The sequence below is a fragment of the Stegostoma tigrinum genome, chromosome 38 (genome assembly GCF_030684315.1).
Source record: "Stegostoma tigrinum isolate sSteTig4 chromosome 38, sSteTig4.hap1, whole genome shotgun sequence".
NCBI lineage: Eukaryota > Metazoa > Chordata > Chondrichthyes > Orectolobiformes > Stegostomatidae > Stegostoma > Stegostoma tigrinum.
Window position 1 is genome coordinate 20723301 of NC_081391.1, and position 23181 is coordinate 20746481.

The 23181-nt window shown below is 44.7% G+C and overlaps 2 protein-coding genes across 2 annotated transcripts; both read right to left on the reverse strand.

Annotated features, from left to right (window-relative positions):
• Positions 1-3740: 3740 nt before the first annotated feature.
• On the reverse strand, positions 3741-10333 carry LOC132206572 (ferritin heavy chain A-like). Its single transcript, XM_059640804.1, has 4 exons — positions 10232-10333; positions 8798-8944; positions 8497-8622; positions 3741-3896 (listed from the first exon to the last, which is right to left on the reverse strand). The coding sequence occupies exons 1-4, from the start codon at positions 10331-10333 to the stop codon at positions 3741-3743; spliced, it is 531 nt and encodes a 176-aa protein (XP_059496787.1).
• Positions 10334-13578: 3245 nt separating this feature from the next.
• On the reverse strand, positions 13579-16900 carry LOC132206600 (ferritin heavy chain A-like). The gene is made up of 4 exons (XM_059640856.1): positions 16796-16900; positions 14368-14514; positions 13948-14073; positions 13579-13741 (listed from the first exon to the last, which is right to left on the reverse strand). Exons 1-4 carry the CDS (start codon positions 16895-16897, stop codon positions 13586-13588), a joined length of 531 nt encoding a protein of 176 aa, XP_059496839.1. The 5' UTR covers positions 16898-16900; the 3' UTR covers positions 13579-13585.
• Between the last annotated feature and the right edge of the window lie 6281 nt (positions 16901-23181).

Sequence of the window (23181 nt, forward strand, 5' to 3'; positions counted from 1 at the left end):
CTTCGAGCTGGCCACGGGATCTTTTATTCCTCTCTCTGTTTTAGCTACAATCTGGGACTCCGGCTGTTAGAATTGCATGTGAGTCAATCTGTTTCACTGAATCTGCCTTTGCCAAGGGTGTGTTTACAGGATGTCACTGTGTTGGAACAGTCAATTAATAATAGTTAATGTGTCTACTATTCTGTTCAGCAATTCGAGAGGTAAGCCAATACTTTCCATTTTGTTTCGTCTGTACTTCAACTGTACTATAAAAATAAAGCATGCTTTGTCTGAAGTTAATAGTTTGATCAATCAAATTGTATCTGGAACACAATGACTGTCACTTACATTTGAAAATAAAAAATGACACTCTTAATGTCTTTGGAGGAGGTTTGGTCTGGCCCTCAACAAAAGATATGAGCCAAATGCAGGCCAATGTCGCTGGTTCAGTTTGAGGTACCTGGTTAGCATGGATGAGTTAGAGCAAACCGTCTGTTTCCATGTTGCTTCATACTGTAACTCTGAGCAGTTTGGTCCTGGAACAGGTGATGAGATGTGTTCCTTTAGATTTAACGGGCCAGATGGGATTGACATCAGAATCCACCAATCATCTTCCACACACAGCCCTCTTGGGACAGACACTTTTCATCCATTTGAACAGAAAATGTATCTGGTGATTGACAAATACCTTGGTCAGAATGGACCTGAGCTGCAGGGAATGACCCATGGTCACAAAGGGCTTTTTCTAAACTAATGCACATCGCATGGTCATTCAATGGTCACCAGAGACTTTGATGAATGACTGTGGTGCCTGGCTCTGTGGGAATAGGTGGTGTTCCTGGCTTACTCCCTGGTTGTCTGTGTAACATCAACCACAGATAGCCACGTTCTTCTCAAGTTGATATCCAAATAAATACACTGCAGGAAGTTCATAATACAATGTTGAAGGACACACTGACTGGTTAATCGCCTTATCTCATGTTTTTGTAGAGAACTCCTGAGCGGGTGCAAGGTTCCGAGCATGTGGGTAGAGAAAGCTTAAGAAATTGAGACACCTCTGTCAGTAATTTCTATCTGACATCGGCATCTCATTTATGTTTTATTTTGCAGAATGAAGTTCAATATCATCTGATCAGGAGATTCAACAAAATAAATTGATTTGGCTCAAATTTATTTGATCTTTTATACGGTTGAAAACAAGACCATAATTCCTTGCTACTGTCATCAGTTGAAGAAGATTTTCGTTTTGCTAAAGTGTATTTGTTCTGCGAATGGTATCTACAAGATGTAAATATATTGGCAGTTTCTCACTGAAGCTATCCTTCTGTTGTTGGAATCGATCCTGCCTGACACACTGTTCCAAGCTCATTTGGCATTGTTTCCTCCTTGGCCCTTCTTCGCACGGGGTTGTGACAATTTGGGCTTTGCTGGGCGATTGGACTTTGACAGATTTGAACTCAATCTGCTCCCGTACAACACAACCTGGATGTATTTTGAAAGAATGGACTGTGCTTTGGTGGGTGAGATGAGCCACATCTGACTCAAGGATTGGAATAATTGTTCCACAGTCAAGCACTGGCAGATGCTACTGGCTTGTCGTCATTGTTTTACAGTTGCTTCTTTTACCCAGCTGGCCATCAATTCTTTGTGTTTGTTCAAGAGGATCCTTTATGAGGAAACGATGGATGTACAGATAACACTGAGTTCAAACTTTTCCACATAGATTGGCTTCAGTGAATTCACTTTTCATACCTTCCCTGCAACATCTCCCTTTGCACCGATCAAACACTTCCCCTGGCTATTGGCTGCATGACATGAACTCAAGCTATATCTCCCACAATTGGACATCTCAATGTCAGCACAACCCTTACCATCATCAGAAATGCCAGAGGATGTTATTCTTACAAATTCTGCAGGCCCCAGAGTGAGAAGGAGGTTAGCTCCCTGCCATTCCTGCTCATGTAGAAGCTGAGCCTCTGAAATAAAATAAATTCCTACTTTTCAAGACCTGATCCTGACACAGTGGCAGTCGTCGACTGATAATTGTTTTTTTGTTGTTTTCCATCCTTTTGTTTGGAAGGGACTCTAAAACTTTCTGTTGGGATCTCTCCTGTTTTGTCATATGTCTAACAGAGCCCCTTAAGGTGGGCTTTCATTCCTGCAGGCGACAGGTAGATGGAAAATAGTGTTTCTTTTGTGAAGTTCCTGTTCCCCTCCTTTAGTCCTCAAACTTTATGAAGAAAATGTAATGTTGGGGCTCAGCCACCAGCTTGTTAGAGTAAACCCTCAGATGCGCACTCCATTCCTCAGTTGGACGAATAGTCATTATGGAAACTCACTATTTAGTCCCATTCAACAGTGTCCACCAGATATACAAAACCAGTCTGGTCCCATTCATGAGTATTTGCCCATATTATTCTGAACACTTACTCTTCAGAGACACAGCCAAGTACCATCTCCTGTTGTTAACTGTACCAGCCTCCACCAGTTCCTCTCGCAGCTCATTCCAAATGCACCACACCCTACAGGGCAGCTGCCCCAGGAACCCTTTTTAATCTTGCCTCTCACTTTTCATCTATGCTCTCTTCAAGCCTGGGAAGAAAGGCCTTGACTATTTATTCCATCCACGTCCCTCGATATTACAAATCGAATGTCTCCTCTTGGCTTCTGGCACTCAAATGAGGCTAGAGCCAGTTTACTCAGCCTCTTTGCTGATGTTTTTCCTGAATCTTTAGCTTTTAGGATATCTTTAGGAGGAAACCCAGCAATAAATGCAGTATTCCTAAAGTAACCTCACCACTGCCCGATTCAGCTGTAGGGTGACATTCTAAATACTGTACCCCATGCCCTGACAATGCAGGGAAGCATCCCAAATATTTTCTTTCCCACCTTCAAGGAACTTAATACCTGCACCCTAGGCCTTTATTTGAAAGTGCTCCCCAGGAGTCTAACAAGGACTGATAAACTTGACAAGTCAAGAAATTTACATCTCACTCTGATTTGAGAGTTGGACTCACCCCATATGCACACTTAGCATGTATTATTTGCTTAACTCTAGCTGGTGCAATGGCAGCATCCCTACCCCTCGTCTTGGAGGGGTGGTTTCAAGTCCCAACCACTCCATTAGAGTGTAATACTAAACAGCTTGATGAAGCCAACTAAAGTAGCATTGAAAGCAAAATTCCATAGGCACAACCTGAAGTTTATTCTTTCCATACCCACAAGTGTCTTGAATTGTGGGCTGTGCTTAACTTACTGGAATACCAGTTTTCCCAATAACAACCCCCCCACTCGCCCCACCAACGTTTCCCTGATGGCTTAGAACCTTCTGCTCAGTTGGCCCTTTTGCCAAGAAGGGTAGGTCCATGAGCCATTCCTCACACTTCACTGTTCCTGAATCAGTTCTAATTCCTTCCTACAGAGGATATGGTGGGTCAACCACTACAGGATGCAGGAAGGCTCAGGGCAGCAGCTCCCCCTGTCCAAGGTAACTCGCTGCAGACTATTGTCTGGTCCACATAGTGAAACCCACAGCCCATTGGGAAACGAGTTCCCATCAGCAGCAGCAGAACCAAACAGGAACTAAGTACAGAACAATTCACAGCAAAGATTAAAATGAGAAAGGGAGGCAAGACATGGTCCACTATTGAGCAATTTATTTACACTTTGTACAGAGCAATGAGCTGCTTCTACAAAAAGGATAAGTCTCTACAGGTCTCCCATTCAGACACATGACAACAAGCTCACTCCCTGCAGGCAGTTCAGTCACTCTCCCCCAGGGTGAGCCTGTCAAACAGGTACTCTCCCATGCCATTGTCAGGGGCTCCCAGTCTCTTCAGGTTGGTGATGTGATCTCCCAGCTTCTTGATCATCTTCACTTGCTCATCCAAGTAGTGCCTCTCCAGGAAGTCACACAGCTGGAAGTGGGTAAGTGAATTTAAGATATACTTACAGACATTTCCCCCCTTCTGGGAAAGGGCAATAAAGGATTGATGTGATGCATACAGATTGTTGTACAATAAATTGGGCGGTTGTGGTGGGGGGCGGGGTGTCAGGGATGTGTTGCGGGAAATGCGGGAGACGCGGTCAAGGGCGTTCTCTACCACTGTGGGGGGAAAGTTGCAGTCCTTGAAGAACTTGGACATCTGGGATGTGCGGGAGTGGAATGCCTCATCGTGGGAGCAGATGCGGCGGAGGCGGAGGAATTGGGAATAGGGGATGGAATTTTTGCACCGCCCCCACCACAACCGCCCCAAGAGGATCCCCCTCGTTCTCACACACCACCCCACCAACCTCCGGAGACAACGCATCATCCTCCGACACTTCCGCCACCTACAATCCGACCCCACCATCCAAGTCATTTTTCCATCCCCACCCCTGTCTGCTTTCCGGAGAGACCACTCTCTCCGTGACTCCTTGTTCACTCCACACTGCCCTCCAACCCCACCACACCCGGCACCTTCCCCTGCAACCACAGGAAATGCTACACTTGCCCCCACACCTCCTCCCTCACCCCTATCCCAGGCCCCAAGAATACTTTCCATATTAAGCAGAGGTTCACCTGCACATCTGCCAATGTGGTATACTGCATCCACTGCACCTGTTGTGGCTTCCTCTACATTGGGGAAACCAAGCGGAGGCTTGGGGACCGCTTTGCAGAACACCTCCGCTCGGTTCGCATTAAACAACTGCACCTCCCAGTCGCAAACCATTTCCACTCCCCCTCCCATTCTCTTGATGACATGTCCATCATGGGCCTCCTGCACTGCCACAATGATGCCACCCGAAGGTTGCAGGAACAGCAACTGATATTCCGCTTGGAAACCCTGCAGCCCAATGGGATCAATGTGGACTTCACCAGCTTCAAAATCTCCTCTTCCCCCACCGCATCCCAAAACTAGCCCAGTTCGTCCCCTCCCCCCACTGCGCCACACAACCAGCCCACCTCTTCCCTTCCACCCACTGCATCCCAAAACCAGTCCAACCTGTCTCTGCTTCCCTAACCTGTTCTTCCTCTCACCCATCCCTTCCTCCCACCCCAAGCTACACCTCCATCTCCTACCTACTAACCCCTTCCCACCTCCTTCACCTGTCTGTCTTCCCTGGACTGACCAATCCCTTCCCTTCCTCCCCACCTATACTCTCCTCTCCACCTATCTTCTTTTCTCTCCATCTTCGGTCCGCCTCCCCCTCTCTCCCTATTTATTCAAGAACCCTCACCCCATCCCCCTCTCTGATGACGGGCTTGGGCCCGAAACATCAGCTTTTGTGCTCCTGAGATGCTGCTGGGCCTGCTGTGTTCATCCAGCCTCACATTTTATTATCTATTTCTCCACATGCTTGACTTTCTTACTGTTATGTCATGGACACTTGTCTGTAATGGAGATTGGTTGTGTGACTTTCCTCAAGTTGAAACTGATAGAATTCTCGAAATCAGAGTTTCCCAATACATCTCAGGAAATTCAACCCTGGAGATGCTATTGTGTACAATTGCTCCTGTATTCGCCCATCTCTTGATGAATTGACACATCGCTCATCAGGTTCATAAGAGGTCAGTGATCCTGATAATAATCACAACAGTTGATGACAAACATCACTCAGTCTAAATGTTCTTTTCCTTCTGCAAATGTTGACTTTAAAATGAGAGGTATTTGTGAGACAAGATTTAACATTTGATACTTGGAGAGCCTTGGGATGTAACTTGAGCCTTTCTGCTTTTATTCATGCAGCGTGTTGTATGCCCATCGGACAGTGCGGGTACAGACAATAGTTCCCAACAGTTGGCATCTGTCAAGGGGGTCATCTCAAAGTGGTCAATGCACAGTCACATGAACGGGTGAAAACAAAACATCCTTTCACTGTTTTGTGAGCTGTAGAATTTGGAACGTAACCAGCCAGCTGTTTGAGAACTGAAACAAGACCATGTCGAATGTGATCACAACTACGGTACTATTTGTAACTAACCAGGAGAGGACTTGCCAGAGCAGAGCCGAAATAGAGGGAATCATGAGTTCAGAGGCAACAATGGCCATCGGGGTGTTGGTGCTGTCACAGATATACTTCTGCTTTCAGCTCTCTGTGACCATTTACGCCTCAGAACAAGTTTAATGATGGCCTGCCTTCACACACTACCTGTTATTAGTCGCTAACAATCCTCATTAACAGCTATTCACCCTCTTAGCCACATTGTTATCAACTCCTTTGTCTGTCCATCTGCTCTTGTGTGTTCTATCCTTTATCCAACCTTTTAATCCCTACCCCATCCCCATCCCTATCTTCTGCATATGAACTGACATTTTCCAAGCAGCCATTTATTCTGAGGAAGGGTTACCGGACCTGAAATGTTAGCTCCGAAATTTACTTCACAGATGCTGACAGTGACAGACCTGCTGTGCTTTTCCAGCAATTTCTGTTTCTGTCATTGATGGTGGGGGAAAGTGTTTGGAATGCATTGAACATAGGGAATGATTGTGAAGCATTTAGATCCAGGGGCTGGACTTATTTCCTGAGCAAGAGCACGTCAGCCCATCAGACACATGGAGAACTGCAAGAAACACTTTCAATAATTTGGTGGAATTGAAGAGATTGTTCCATTTCTGGTTCCTGCAAACAATCAGCAGAACCCCACCAACATGGGTCAAAATTTCACCTCTGCTCATGAAGAATCTCTCAGTAATGTTCAGAATCACTTTAACGGATACTTTCAACTCCTCAACCTACCAGTGCAAAGCAAGATTTCATTTTAAATGGGTGACCAGTTGCTCTAAGCTCTCCCAAAAAGGGGTGTCCTCCCCACAACCATCAGTCAAGTCCCTGTTGCTCAACAAGGATTAGCAGATAAAAGTTTGTCCTGCACCTCATCAACACGAAGCCCCTCCCCAACTTGTCTGCAAAAGGCCTTATCTGAACCCCTTATGCAGTAGTGGTGTGGGTATCCTCTAGCTTCCTCTCACCACCCAAAGAGGTGCACACTGGCTGGATTGGCTGTGAGAAATTGCTAAGTGTTCAAGTATTTTGCAAGATAGGTGGGTTATAAGGGAATGGGTCAGCATGGAATTGTTGGGCCAAAGGGCCCTTTTCCCACACTGTAGGGATTTGGGAATGCCATGATTGTAATTTCTTGGAGAGGAGATAAATGAATCTTAAACTCCAGCTCTGCTCAACTCAAACATACCTTGTACTCCAATGCACACAACAGGGCATTAACTTCTCCCCCTGGTGGGAGTGGGATCATTCTTCAGGCCAAGAAAAAAAACCATGTCCTGACACGATTTGAGAAGAGTATCAAAGATGCTTTACTTTGAAGCTGAAAGCATCAAGACTTCTTTTCTTTTAAGTAGCTCTACCACGCCTCCTGCCCTGCAATGTCATTGGCCTGGGAGTGTTTGACAGCAGGGGCCTAACCGGCTTTTCCTCTTGCTAAAAGACAGCATTTTCACCCTTTTCTAGTTCTGTGATCTAGCTCAATGATGTTTCCAAATGACATATCAGACCATAAGACTGAGCAGAAGTAAGGCCATTCGGCCCATCAAGTCCACTCAGCCATTTAAACCATGGCTGATGGGCATTTCAACACCACTTCCCTGCAGCCCTTTATTCCTTTTGAGATCAAGAATTTGTCAATCTCTGCTGCACAGTGTTGAACTAGGTCATGATTGTAAATACATGCCGTTGAAATGGAAGAAGTCCCTTAATGCAGTAAACGGAGTAGCCAATTTTCATCCTGCATTCTCAACCCAACACCAAAAGCCTCATGCAGCTCAACTGTAGCCTGGAGAGGTAGCCTAGCACTGGATAACATTTAGGGAGCCAGAAGGAATGCCAATATTAAAGTTTACCCACCATCAGTTCAAACAGCTAGCAATCTTTTGTCTGGATTGCTGTGCATGGAATGAGCAACACAGCAGCATGTCAGTTTCACTGAAATTTATTTCCATACCCAGAGAGAAAGAAGAACAGGCTTATGTTAGCATTCTACACAAAGTAGAAAACGGTGCCAAAGCTCAGCTGAGTGTGAGCCTGTCAAACAGGTACTCTCCCATGCCATTGTCAGGGGCTCCCAGTCTCTTCAGGTTGGTGATGTGCTCTCCCAGCTTCTTGATCATCCTCACTTGCTCATCCAGGTAGTGCCTCTCCAGGAAGTCACACAGCTGGAGGAAACAAGAGTAATTAGTTCAGACAGACATGTTTGGATTGGCCTTCCTTGGTGTTACTATTATGGATAGCTACAGCAACTGGCGATCTCCAAGAACAGGCTAGAAACAGCCTCCTGAGCTACAGGTGTTACAGAAGGCAGAGCAAAGCTGACTTGTCCACATTTGCCAAGCTAATTCATTTAATTGGCCATAATCCCTATAATAGCTTACACACTGAATACTACATCAAATTAGTCACAGACAATTAGCACAAGTGCTTTTTGCACCAAAACAAGCTTGCATGGACATTGGTCAATATGCAGGGCAGGGCAGATTCCACTATCACCTTCAATACCCTGATGATTGATCATCAGTAACTCACATGAGGGTCCATATGGCCAGAGGAGAGTTTGTGCAGATCGAGCAGACTCTGGTTCACATCCTTCTCCATCTGCAGAGCTCTCTGCATTGCCTCCAGGCCATTGCCCCACTCATCCTGCTCTGGCTTCTGGAGGGAGGGAAGAGACAGATGCTTCACTCATGTGAAAAGTGAAGGGAAGTGCAATGCAGTGAGTTGGAAAGGCAACTAGGAACTAATGTGCCATATAGCATTATCCCAGTAGAATTCAAGCTTCAAATCCATGTCTAGTTCAGGTCATTACAATGTAGGCGGATAGACCAACCTTGATGTCCTGCAGGAGGACTCGGCCCCCACGTTTATTCTGGAATGCCATCAGTTTCTCAGCATGTTCCCATTCCTCTTGGGACTGCTCCTTGAAGAACTCAGCAAAGTGACGCAGGGCAACATCATCCCGGTCAAAGTAAGAGAACTGTGGGGAGAAGAGGACAAAGCGGCCAAGTCAGCAAAGCTCCAGATCTCATCCAGCCAGAGCTTCAGCAAGAGCTTGTGTAGTTTTTCTTTTAAAAAGACAAAGAATGAAGCATTCAAATCCTGTCTATACAGACAATATAGGACCATATTAGACTGGGTATACAGAGTGCAGTACTAGAGACAAGTGTACGAATGTCTATGTCATTTGACTGACAAGCAGCTTCAATTGCTTGTGCAACTGAAAGATTTGGGTGTTGGGGAAATGTGGAATAGTTAAGGAAGTGGATATTGAGGCAGAGTTACTGGTTAGCTAGAAGATTACTGTAGAATGTACACCAAATGACCATGATCTTACTACAAATAGTGATCACAGCTACAGGTCATGTTTTCTATCACTGTGACCAGAGTTCACTTCTCCTTGGAGAAAAGGTCTTCTCCAGCTATAGACCCACCCATCCCACCACCATTTTAACATGGAAAGTGATCACAACTGGTCAGACTCACATTCATTGGCATAGGAGCTAATGAGTCAGAACTCAAGCACCTCAACAGCCATTATTTCCCCCAGATCTCAAAAGGACAGTCAAGAGACCAAACACCCCTTTCAGAAAATTCCTACTTGCATAGGGAGCCTGGGGTTATTTCAGTACTTGATCCAAATGAATCAGACTCTTCCACTAAAAGCCCAAAAATTAACAATCCACTACTATTAGTTGAGACAAGAAAAAGATCCCTTGACATTGAGGCAATAACATAAGACATCATTTTGGAAGTACCAGTATGAAACCAACACATCAGGGTTATACTCCTTCATAGACATGAAGGTGGCTCATACATAGTGACTGCTTCAACAGTGAGTCACCCCATTCACTTTAAAGTGAAAGTGGAATGGAAATTGATCAGTTTTGTGTCCTGAAAATCATCCAAGAAGCTACAAGGAATCTTGAACCCCAATAAGATACTGAAATAAAACCTAATAGTGACATCATGCAAAGCAGTTAGTCCCTTAATGCAAAAGGGACCCCTTAAGTGGATGGGGGGGGGGGAAAGATAAGAGGGTGCGGTTTGGTAGGGGAAAGAAACATGAAAACAAACATTTCATTAGCTCTCACCAGACAGTTATAAAAGACAGGCAGCTATAAAACACAGGAGAATAGACAACATTGATATATTACATACACTTAGTTGCTCCAGGTTGTTGGGAGGTGTACAGAAGGGTGGGGTCAAGCCAGTAAGGGTAACAAGTAAAGGAGAAAGCATGAACTCTCAATACCACAAGCCTCACCATGGAGAGGTAAACATAGGAGGAATAGAGCTCCAGGTTGATCTGCTTGTTAACAGCATCCTCACAGTCCTTGTGGTAGTTCTGACACACTTGAGACGCCATCTTCACTATCACCTCAACAACTCTAGAACTGAGTTTCTCTACCACAAGCTCTTGTATTTATATTCCTCGTATCATCCTGCGTTCAACCAGGGAATGATGTGACCAATGAAGATTGACAATCACTGATAGCCAATCAGGAATCTCCATGAATTCAGGCACCAGTGAACTCAGGAGAGGGGCCTGTCGGGAATGGACTGAGACCCAGAGCCAATCAGAGATTTGGAAAATAGTGTCCCGTTTGACCGAATTGTCTTGGTGTTGTCACTAGTTTTTTGATTCCATTGACATTCCTCAATTCTGAAAATCCCTTGAAGTTTTATTCGCTGGAACTATATCTTACTCTGTTGCTGAAGCAGCTTTTCATAACCTGGTCAAGTTTGATACGTACGAGGAGCTGTGAAGCTGATACAGTACCTTTTGCAGATCGAGAAAAGCTCAGAAGGTCTGGCAGCAGTTGTGAAGGGAAACCAGAGTTAACGTTTGGGCCCAGTGACCCTGCCTCAGAACTGTTCTACACATGCAGCCAGACCTGCTGAGCTTTTCTAGCAATTTCTGATTTTGTTTCTGATTTCCAGCATCCGCAGTTATTTTGCTATTTTTTTTCCTCAGCAAGTCAGATCATCTTGAGGGAATTTGCAAACCAACCACAGGACAGAGAAATGGAAATGTGAGAGCAAGTTAATGCGGCTGAATCTAATGTCACCCACACACTGGTCTCGACTGCAGAGATTTGAGAACACACTCAGTGGAGCAGCTCATCTTTTCCTGTGGTCAATGTTATTTGTTCAGAGGGTGACTTTCAACTTGACTGATGTGACTTGAATCTATTTGAAATGTTTAGACTCGAATATTTTCCAACTCTTTGATTCAGACACAAATGGAGACCATTTAGTACCGAAAGTTTGTGCTGGCTCTTTGAAAGAACTTTCAAATTAGTCCCAGTCCTCTGATTTCCCAATAGTGCTGCCATTCATTTCATTGTCGTTATATGTCTCCAAATCTCTCTTTGAAATCATTGAGGCATCTGCTTCTCTTACCTTGCCCTATCAGTGCGTTCTCAATTGTAACAACTCACTATTTAAAAATAATTTTAGTCTTTCCCTCTGGCCTTGTTTTGTGTCACAACGGCTAGCACTGCTGCCTCACAGCACCAGGGACCTGGGTTCGATCCTGGCATGAGGCGACCATCTGCGTGGAGTTTACACATTCTCCCCATGTCTGCGTGGGCCTCTTCCAAGTGTTACAGTTTCCTCCTTAAATCTAAAGATGTTGTAGGCGAGGTGGGTTGATTGTGCCAAATTTCCCCTACTGTCCAGGGATGTGCAGGCAAGTGGGCTAACCATGGAAAATGTGTGGTTGCAGGGACAGGGATGGGAGGCAAATGGTTAGTCTGGGTGTGGTGCTCTTTGGAGGGTTGGTGCAGACTCAATGGGCTGAATGACCTCTTTCTGGTCTGTTAGGAATCCTAGCATCCTCTAAGATCCCAAGCGTTGATGTCACAGTTTATTAGAGAAGTGGTTCAATCCTGGAATAGGTGAACATGTGGCTTCCTTGGAGTAAACGCTGGTCTAGATACAAAAACGAGGCTGTCTGAGATTCACACTCAGGACCATTGCTGACACTATAGACAAAATCTTCTTGCGAAGAGATACCACTAAATGGGTACAGTTGACTCAGCTGAACAGAAGCTATACCGGGCACCAAAACCTGTCCTTATTGAAAAGGCTGAGATGCAGGGAATGTTCAGTCCTCATAAAGGGCTTTGTCCAAGCGGATAGACATAATATGGTCACTCAATAGCCATGCAGATGGACACAGGACACAAGATCCATTGATGGAAGGCCTGCGGTTACAGATTGTTGGTATAACTACTGACAAATCCTTTTCCCAGGAACCACAAGACTTCAGTATCTGCCAGCAGGGCGAAGGGATGGTTTGGGTTTGGGTTTGGGTTTGGAAATAAACTCATTCTTTCCATCTGAGATTCAAAGATTGTGATTCAAGTGACAGACGAATAATTTTCTTGTATCAACCAGACCTCAACTAAGTTCCAAAAATGAACTACCAAACCTCAGAATTGTGGTCATGGCAACAAGGTTAAACCATTAACGTGAAGGAGATGTAGATGTATAGTGAACAAACAGGATTGGAAATGGGTATTTCCTTCAAATTTAACAACAAGCTGACAAGTTTAATGAAGGAGCAGCTTCATTTGAGTTTTATTAACTGATGGATCAGGCCTGAAAGGTTTAAAGCTCAGATTCATAGAACCAGCTTTAATTTATTCTTCAACTTCAAAAAATAAAAGCATACTTTTGTATTAACCTTCTGTTTGCAAGGAACTGCCAAGAGCTTGTTCAATAAAGAGGAGCTCACAGGTCTCCAGTACTACTTGTCATTTACAACTTTGTTCAAGTGTTACCAGAAAATGTTAAAAGGGAATATGCGTAAGTTTTAAGTGAGCAAAACTACGCAAGTTAATTTCTCATGGTATCTGCTTTTGGATTATAAAACAATTGTTTAAACTATTGCAAATAAGGGCTCCATTAGAACAGAGGAGTTTGGAAACAGTGTTTCTACCCACGTATTGAACTAAGTTCCCACAAGCTACTGTTTTGACCAGCACTCCCCTTTGAGGAGCAGGTCAACTAGGTAGAAACCTAGATGCTAGAGATTCAAAAGAAAATGAAAATGTTTTAAAAGTAACCAAGTAGGTCCAGCAGGGTTTGTAAAGTGTTTATGGGGTTAACATGGAGTCACACCCTTTGATCTGATGTCCCACTTTTAAGAGGCTGTCATTTGTTTATAGAGGCTCCTGTGGTAGTGTTCCTTCCTCAGCCCAGAGGCCCTGCTCCTGAAGACTGAGCCCTTGAAAAGATTCAAGAAAGTTTAGTTCATTCTTGATATTCCTTTGACCCACCTGCTACCCCCACATCAGCTTTAGATGGGCAAGAAAAATATCATACTAAATTCTAACTGTTGTTAGAGCAGCTCTAAACTCTATAGTGCATTGCATGAAGATCATATAAGACCAGATCTTGTCCTGTGTCATGCCAAAAATGACATGGGAGTGATAATCTCATCAACATCTTGGCTGGTCTGGTACATGAGACGCCTGATTTCAGGTACATTAACAGACCACGAGGATCTAGCCCATAGGCACTTTATTTAATGTTTTGACAAGCTTGGCCTCACTAGTTACAAGTTTCCTAGCTACACAAGTACATTACAAATTCATTCCCTGCTGGCAGTTCAGTCACTCTCCCCCAGGGTGAGCCTGTCAAACAGGTACTCTCCCATGCCATTGTCAGGGGCTCCCAGTCTCTTCAGGTTGGTGATGTGATCTCCCAGCTTCTTGATCATCTTCACTTGCTCATCCAAGTAGTGCCTCTCCAGGAAGTCACACAGCTGGAGAAAGGCACAAGTATTTAAAAAAAAAACCAGTGTTAAGAAACTGGATTGTAGTCAGCAATGGCTGAAGTAGTTACAAAGCTTTAACCACCAAATCAAAGAACAACTGTTCTCCACACCCACTCAAGTGAATGTTATTTAGATGCAGAAATTCTGAACTAAGCCTTATGCATTGCAATTTCCCAAATTAACAAGAAACTCACATGAGGGTCAGCGTGGCCAGAGGAGAGTTTGTGCAGATCCAGCAGACTCTGGTTCACATCCTTCTCCATCTGCAGAGCTCTCTGCATTGCCTCCAGACCATTGCCCCACTCATCCTGCTCTGGCTTCTGGAGAGACAAAGATGTTCAAATACAAGACAACAACCATGGGGGATTCCTGTCAAAGCAATGTCTGCAAGGTGGGAGGCAATGCATAGGGACTAACAATTCATGGCAATTACTGATTGCCCAGTTAATGGGAGCTAGATCAAAGATTTGCCTACACCTGGAGAAGACAGGATTGTAAACAGAATAGATCATTGACTCCAACTCTTCAAACTGACTGTTCTCAAATCCAATCCCATTTATTTCAGCTGTCAGTCATCATTAATGGAAGCTCATTCTTTAGATGGTACAAGTTACCTGGACATCCTGCAGGATAACTCGGCCCCCACGTTTATTCTGAAATGCCATCAGTTTCTCTGCGTGTTCCTGTTCCTCATGAGACTGCTCCTTGAAGAACTCAGCAAAGTGATGCAGGGAAACGTCATCCCGGTCAAAGTAAGAGAACTGCAGAGAGAATCAAGAATCAATGCCCTTTCACTTCACTTATGTTAGAGTAAGAGAGCAAATGTTGAGAAGTGTACAATTCAAACCCCTTAGACCCATTAAGTGAATTAGGAAAAAATGGTATACACTGACAGCTAAAATTTATCCTCAGGAAGGGGAAATTTCCAGAACAGGAGCTCCACTTTTATTTTGGAGATTTAGTCAGTCAACACAAGAGCCAAACAGAGACCATTATCCTAGTCCAACAATCCTTGCTGTGCACACTTTGGGAAACTCATTGCTAAGGAGTCCACAAGGAAAAGCAATTTGTTTTTACAAGTCACAGAACATGACATCACTGGCTAGACTAGTATTTATTGCCCATCCCAATTATTCAGAGCGCAGTTAAGAGCCAGCCACATTGCCATGAGCCTGGTGTCATATGTAGGCCAGATCAGGCCAACATGGCAGTTTCCTTCCCTAAAAAAGGATATTAGGGAACAAGATGGTTTTGTTCAATCATTTGATTCTTAATGCTGGATTTTAATTCTGCCCTCTGCCATGGTAGAATTCAACCTCCAGTCCTAGACTAGACTATCACTTGGATATCTGGATTAATGGGCCAGCAATAATACCACTAGGCCATGATCTAACTTGACAGAACAGGCCCTTCGGCCCACAACGTTGTGCTGAACTTTTACTCTGATCCCAAGGTCTATCTAACCTCCATCCCTACCTTATACTATCATCCACATGCCTGTCGAATAGCTGCTTAAGTGCCTAATGAGGCCGATTCCACTACCCTCTCCAGCAATGCATTCCATGCACTGACCACAGAAGAACGTACCTCTGACAACTCCTTTATCTACCTCCACTCATTAAAACTATGGCCCCCCTCATAATAACTACCTCTAACCTAAAGAAAAAAGGTCTCTGGCTGTCTACTGTATCTATACCTCTGATCATTTTGTACACCGATCAAATCACATGACATCTAAAGGAAAAGCCCTAGCTCTCAAACTTCCCTTCTGAGAGCTTCCTACAATTCCAGGTAGGATCCTGGAAAATCTCCTCTGCACCTTTTGAGGCTGCCTCATCTTTCCTGTCATGAGGTGACCAGAAATACACAATACTCCAGATGTTGTTAAACCAGACTTTTGTTCAGCTGGAGCACAGCTTGACAGCTCTTAAACTCAAGCCCTCTAGTAGAGAGAGCTAACATCATACACCTTCACTCTAGCCACCTGCAGCAGGGGGGTGCAGCTTTCAGGGAACTGTGGACATGAACCCCAAGGTCCCTCTGCCCCTTCACACTGCAGAAAATCTATTAACCCTATGTTCTGCTCAAGTTTGTCCTTCCAAAAGGAAAGGAACTTTTTGGGTTAAAACCCATCTGCCACTTCTCAGCCCAGCATCTTATCAAAGTCCTTTTGTAACCTAGAACAGCCCTCTGCACTATTCACAGCACTACCAACCTTGATGTTGTCCACAAACTTGCTAATCCACCATTCTACTCCTTCATCCAAGGAATTTATAAACATCACAAATAGATGGCAACCTAGGACAGATCCTCATGGTACACCACTGATAACCGAGCACCAAATTGAATATTTTCTGTCTACTACCATCCTTTGTCTTCTAAGGGTCAGCCAGTTCTGAACCTTATCTGCCACATTTCCCCCATATCCCATGCCTCCTTACCTCCTGCATGAGCCTACCATGGGGAACCTTATCAAGCACATTACTTTAAAAATCCATGTATACCACATCCACTGCTCTACTCTCAGCCACATGGTTGGATATCAAGGGACAATCTCCTTGAACTGTGCTGCTTTAGAGAGTCTCATACTAGAGACAGGAATAAAGATTGAATTAACAATTCTTGATGTTTTATTTTGGATTGTGCATAAATTTACCAGAATGTTATATTTCCCATCAGCCAACCCAAGTAAGAGTTACCATAAGTGACTAGGCTCATGCTCATGATCTGCAAACTTAGGAGAGAGAGATTTGAGTTAAAGTTCATGGAAGATATTTTTCAAGTCAGGATCTGGGTATTGTTTGCCTGCATCAGGAGTCACTACTCCAGAGGCATAGTCTACAACTATAGATATCTGTTGATTTATTCTCCATGTTCAATATGGACAAAGCAAATGCTATAACAAGGCCCAGTCACTTACCACACACACTTCAGAACACTCACTGTTTAATGATTTAGCCCCACACTAAGCTTCAACAATAAAAAGACAGTTTACTTAAAAGTTTGGAGTTCAGAATACAGTCTCAGGAACAGAAGCCTCACCATGGAGAGGTAAACATAGGAGGAATAGAGCTCCAGGTTGATCTGCTTGTTGACAGCATCCTCACAGTCCTTGTGGTAGTTCTGACACACTCGGGAAACCATCTTCACTATTCCTGCTCACTATCACCTAGACTACTCTAGAACTGACTCTTGTTCCTGCATTTATACTCCTGGGAACACCCTGCACTGAAACAGGGAATAACATCACCAATGATGATTGACGATTCCTGACAACCAATCAGGAATCATGCATTCAGTCATCAATTAATAAGGATATGACCAGAGCCAATCAGAGGTTTGTGATAGAAACAGTTTTAGGGCCTTATCCTCAATGGTGTTACTGCTCTTGGGTTCTTGTTTCAAATCTGAAAGTACCTCAGTATTTAACATTCTTGTTTGAACTTAGTGATAAACACTAAAATAAAATTAAGAACTGTGGATGGTGGAAATCTGAGAAAAAGAAACAGAAATCGCTGGAGAAACTCAGCAGATCTGGAAGCATCTGTGAAGAGTTAAACGGAGTTAACCTTTCAAGTCCAGAGAGCCTTCATCAGAATAGAATATCTGACAAAGGTCACTGGACCCGAAACATTAACTCTCTTTCTCTCCTCGCAGATGCTGCCAGGCCTGTGGGTTTCTCCAGTTTTCTTTGTTCTTGTTGTTAGCAATAACGTGTTACTTTTGCTGAAGCAGCTTTTCATAACCTGGCCAAATTTGGTATGATTGAGGAGCTGCGAAGCTGATATAGTACACAAAACAAATTCAGTCGTTTTGTGGAAATTTTCAAAAACAGCCACTGGACAGAGAAATGGAAATGAGTGAATGAGAGTCAGTGAATGTAACTGAATTCAGTGTCGCCCACAAACTCAGATAACAAGGTGTAGAGCTGGATGAACCCAGCAGGACAAGCAGCATCAGAGGAGCAGGAAGGCTGACATTTTGGGCCTAGACCCTTCTTCAGAAATGGGGGAGGAGAAGGGAGCTCTGAAATAAATAGGGAGAGAGGGGGAGTCGGATAGAAGATGCATAGAGGATAAGATAGGTGGAAGGAGACAGACAGGTCAAAGAGGTGGGGATGGAGCCAGTAAAGGTGGGTGTAAGTGGGGAGGTAGGGAAGAGATAGGTCAGTCCAGGGAGAACAGACAGGTCAAGGCGGTGGGATGAAGTTAATAGATTCTCCATCATCTGCAGTTCCTATGATCTCACCCACAAACTCAGCAGCTGTTCCATTGTGTGGGCCCTCCATTTGTAACAGGGAGTTTCAATCTCCCACTGTCAGAGATCCCCAGTTACCCTTTGACACGGATGGTGGGGCAACATTTCACCATTATCTTTTAGTGGTGTCGGTCGATTGTCCTTGCTGAGGTGATGCCTGAGAAGTGACATCCCCAGCAGCATCTGACAGTCTCAGTGGGAACTATATATTTGTAAGATTTTGTATTCAGGGAGTACTGTTACCTTAGGTAATCACTTAAGGATTTTTTAAGTAGCTTTAAGAAAGTTTATTAAGTTTATTGCCACAGTTTAAATATGAGACAATTGAGAGTTTTATCGATCCCAGAGCGTGGATAAATGGATGCAGCGAATCTCTACAGCGTGAGATAATAGGACTGACAGTCCTTCAGCATTTGCTGACAGGAATGATCTTTCTCTTCTTTATTTCTTTCATTCCCAGGTCAGCTGAGACACCAGGAAAGTTCTGTTCCCCTCCCTGGGCAAATTCTTAACTTCTCTCACCCCTCATCCATAGACAATAGACCACAAAACCATTAGGTCTAGGAGCAGGAGTAGGCCATTTAGCCCCTTCAACCTCCTCCACTATTCTATAGGATCATGGCTGAGCCAGCGTTCCTCCCAGCCACCTACTTGCCCCTTCTCTGTAAGTCTTTATTCTCCAACTCATCGGGAATCTGTCTATTTCAGCTTTAAGAATTCACAAGGCACCCCACAACTTACTGTAGCAAGGAGTTCCAAAGACTCTCAACCCTCTGAGGGAAGGAATTCCTCCTCATATCAGTCTTTGACTATGGCCCTTTTATCCTGAGACTGTGCCATTGACATGTCCTTCCTTTGCTGGCTGCAATCTATATTCCCTCTGATGTTTCCTGCCACTGCAAGTACCTCTGTGATTCCAGTTCAGCAGTGATCTGTGGAACCAGCGATCACCATGTCCATACGCTGATTACCACCTCAAGTTAGTCTCAGATATTTTTTCTTATCAACCAGTTTGGAGGTGCTATGACAGACCTCTGGAGAGGTGAGCCTTGAACCTGGCTCAGAGATAGGGACAGTACCACAGTACCACATAAGACCATGGACCCTTTGGGTGGCTTACATCAACCGTCAGTTTGAATCCTTGCACCCAATGAGTATTGGACAGGTACCAAGTTAGTAAAATGGCCATCTCTCCTCCTGCCCATCACTGGAGGTCAGCTCTTTATTGCCAGGCTAAGGCTGGCCTCTTGACTCTTTCTAGACACTCGTGCAGATAATCGCAAAAACGTAACAGTACCATTTGGGCCATCATGATCGCACCAGCTTCCTGAATAACCATTTTGACTTTGCAGCATTCTCCAGCCTTTTCTTTGACTCTGTACCTTATTCCCATTGAAATAACTGAATTCCCTCTTGAATAACTCAATTGAATCTTCCTCCACAAAGTTGGTGATCTAGATTTAGTGCATAATATCCTAAATATTGTATTCTCACATCAATGTTAATCTGAATTCAGGGTCATGGCATATGGGAGGGTGTGGTGTTGGTAATGGGTGTGAGAGCTAAAGTGTCCTTTGCTAACTGGGATGGAGAGGAGCATAAAGTATTTTGCTGAAAGGATTGGGTGTGTTTGAAATTCCCTCTACTGGAGATGTGCGGTTATGTAGCTGATGGGTGTATGCAAAGCTTGGATGAACAGACGCTTTGGTTACTTGGTAATTCAAGGATACAGGAAGGGGTGGGAGAGTTGATTTGAAGCCCAGACACAGCTCACGCACTTAACAAGTGAACAGACGTCAGAGGCAGGGAATCCTGCGGTGAGTAACTCACCTCCTGACTCCCCGAGCCCTGCGTACCATCTATAAGATACAAGTCAGGAGTGCGATGGAACAGTCCCCACTTGCTTGGATGAACATAGAACATTACAGCACAGTCCAGGCTCTTCGGCCCTCGATGTTGTGTCGACCTGTCATACCGATCTCAAGCCCGTGAGTGCAGCTCCAACAACACTCAAGAAGCTTGACACTATCCAGGACACTGCAGCCACTTGATGGGCACCACATCCACTCTCTCTACAACAGGCGCAGTCACAGCAGTGCGTACTAGCTGCCAGATGCACTGGAGAGATTCACCAAAGCTCCTCAGACAACAACTTCCAAACCCATGACCACTTCATCTGGAAGGACAAGGGCAGCAGATAGATGAGAACACTACCCGTTACAAGGTCCCCTCCAAACCACTTCCACCAACCTGATTTAGAATTACATGTTGCTAGGTCAAAACTCCTGGAATTCCTTCCCTTTGGGCAATGTGGATGCACTCACAGCATTTCACGGTGGCAGCTCACCAACGCCTTCAAGGGCAACAAGGAATGAGTAATAAATGCTGGCCCAGGTAGTAAATGCATTTCTAGGATGTGGGTGTCACTGGCTGGGCCCAGTATGTCTTGCCCGTCCCTAGAGAAGGTGTGGGTGAGCCACCTTCTGGACCAGCTGCAGTCCCCCTGCTGTGGGTTGTCCCACAATGCTAATAAGAAGGGAATTTCAGGATTTTTGGACAAGCATATGGACATACATGGAATAGTGTAGGTTAGATGGGCTTCAGATCGGTATCTCAGGTTGGCACAATATCGAGGGCTGAAGGGCCTGTACTGTGCTGTAATGTTCTATGTTCTATGTTCTATTTTGAGCCAGCGACAATGAAAGAATGGTGGTATGTTTCCACGTCAGGTGTTCCCATATGTCTGATGCCCTTGTCCTTCAAGGTGGAAGTGGTTGTGGGTTTGGAAGGTGCTGTCTGAGGATCTTTGGTGAATTTCTGCAGAGCATCTTGTAGTTAGTACACACTGCTGCTACCGAGCAGCAATGGTGGAAGGAGTAGATGCTGATGGATATGGTCCCAATCAAGCGGTTGCTTTATCCTGGATGGTGTCAAGCATCTTGAGTGTTGTTATGTCGACACCCATCCAGGCAAGTGGGGAGTATTCCATCCCACTCCTGACTTGTGCCTTGGAGATGGTGGACAGGATTTGAGGGGTCAGGGGGTGAGGGACTCGCTGCAGTAATCCCAGCTTCTGGCCTGCTCTTGTATCCATTGTGTTAATGTGGTGAGTCCAACTCAGTTTCTGGTCAAGGATAACACCCAGGATTTTGATCGTGGGATCTTCAGTGATAGTAACACCATTGACTGCCAAGGGCTGGTGGTTAGATTGTCTCTTATTGGTGATGGTCTTAGCCTGGCATTTGCGTGGCGGGAATGTCACTTGCCGCTTGTCAGCACAAGCCTGGATATTGTCCAGATCTTCATAAAAACCTAAAGAACTGCAGCTGCTGTGAATCAGGAACAAAACCAAAATTGCTGGAAAAGCTCAGCAGGTCTGACAGCATCTGTGGAGGAGAAAACAGAGTTAATGTTTCAGGTTTGGTGACCCGGCAATTAGCTTTGACTCTATAAGTGCTTTTAAAGTGGTGGATTCTCAACACCTCCCAAACTAGCTGGTTGTTTGTAAATGGATATGTAGTACCCACTCCTCTAGATCTGAAACCTCTGGGTTCTGGTTCCAATGTCTCCACAATATGTTGCTCAGAAAATATCTACAGTGGTATAGGAATGAAGTAATTAAAAAATGTTACCTCGAGGGAAGCAACTTTTCCATGATCAGTGCAAATTGACCCCTTTAACTACAACTGCTTCTCTGATATCCCAGGTGTTTCCATCTGGTTTCATTCTCAAAAGGCTTCAGCCCAGGATTAGGTGATGAGAAGTGTCTCCTTGGATGAAACTCTGGCTCAGATGGGCCAGATGTTTGGGGGGGAGGCCTGTGATTGACTTTGGGAACCAGCAATTACCTTTCATGCACAATCCTTTTGGGACAGACCCCACCAATGGGCACAGTTGACCTCCCCAACAGAAGATGTATTTGGAGCTTGGCACATGTCCTGGTCAAAGTGGAGATGCAGTGTGTGTCCAGTGATACAAAGGACTTTGTCCAAACATCAGCAGTTCTTCTGACGCATAAAGTAAGACTGATTCTTAATTGAAATAACTGGAGCTCGAACAAAATGTCAATGGTGTTCCAAGCCAAATTTTACTTTCCATTTTTGTGGTCTTTAGCTGGTATTGTATCATGATTTTCTATATTTTTGTTGACCTTCCCCCTCTTTTAGTTAGTTGTATGTCACTGCCCTTTTAAGGAGAGCAGCCCTTTGGGCATCCAGGCCCAAAGAGGGGTAAACATATCATAACGGCTCCTGTTCTTGTTCCCCTCCTTACAACGGGCCTTGGAATGTAGAATGACGCTCAGTAGCAGCCGTGTGTACCTTCCAGAGGATGCGCTGCAGGAATTCACCAAAGTGTTTCGATAGCACCTTCCAAACGCACACCCACTAGGACAGCCAACAGATATGCGTGGAACGTCAACCCTGGCAAATTCCCCGACAAGTCACTCACCATTCTGACTGGAAATATAGTACCGTTCCTTCAGTGTCGCCGAGTGAAAATCCTGCAATCCCCTCCCGAACAGCATTGTGCGTCAACCTACAGAACATCAACTACAACGGATCAAGAATGCAGATCACCACCTTCTGAAGGGCAACTAGGGGTAGCTAATAAATACTGTCTCAGTCAGCAACATCAACGTCCCACGAGAGATTAAAAATTGTGAAAACCTCTCAGACCCATTACCCCTCAGGTATGGCTGACGATGTACAACCCTGCGCTCAGTTTGGTCTTTCCAGTGAGAACGATGGGTTCACAAACCGGCTTGGCTGATCTGGACTCTCCTCCTGGCTGCAGACACCTCCTAGACTGTGATCACTCTAATTCGGCCCAAACACTAACAATCCCCAAAATCCCCAACAGCACGGCTCCATCCTCGGTTGAATACAGGCTTGAGTCAGGCTGACCAATCCTTTCCCACTTTCCATCTGCAATGCCAGTTCTTTCTCTTATGATGATCTTCACAGAAATGATATCAGCACATTTACTGAGGCCATTCTGCTGAATGGTCAGTGCTTAGCAGTCTCTTTGATCTGGACAGACCAGCTCAATGATGTTATTTTATCACCATCCAGCGCTATGAATGGCATTTGTCTGGCATCGCATGGTTCTTCAATGACCTACTCCTTTCCTTAGTTAGATGCCATGATGCTGGTTATCCTGTGCCACTGTAT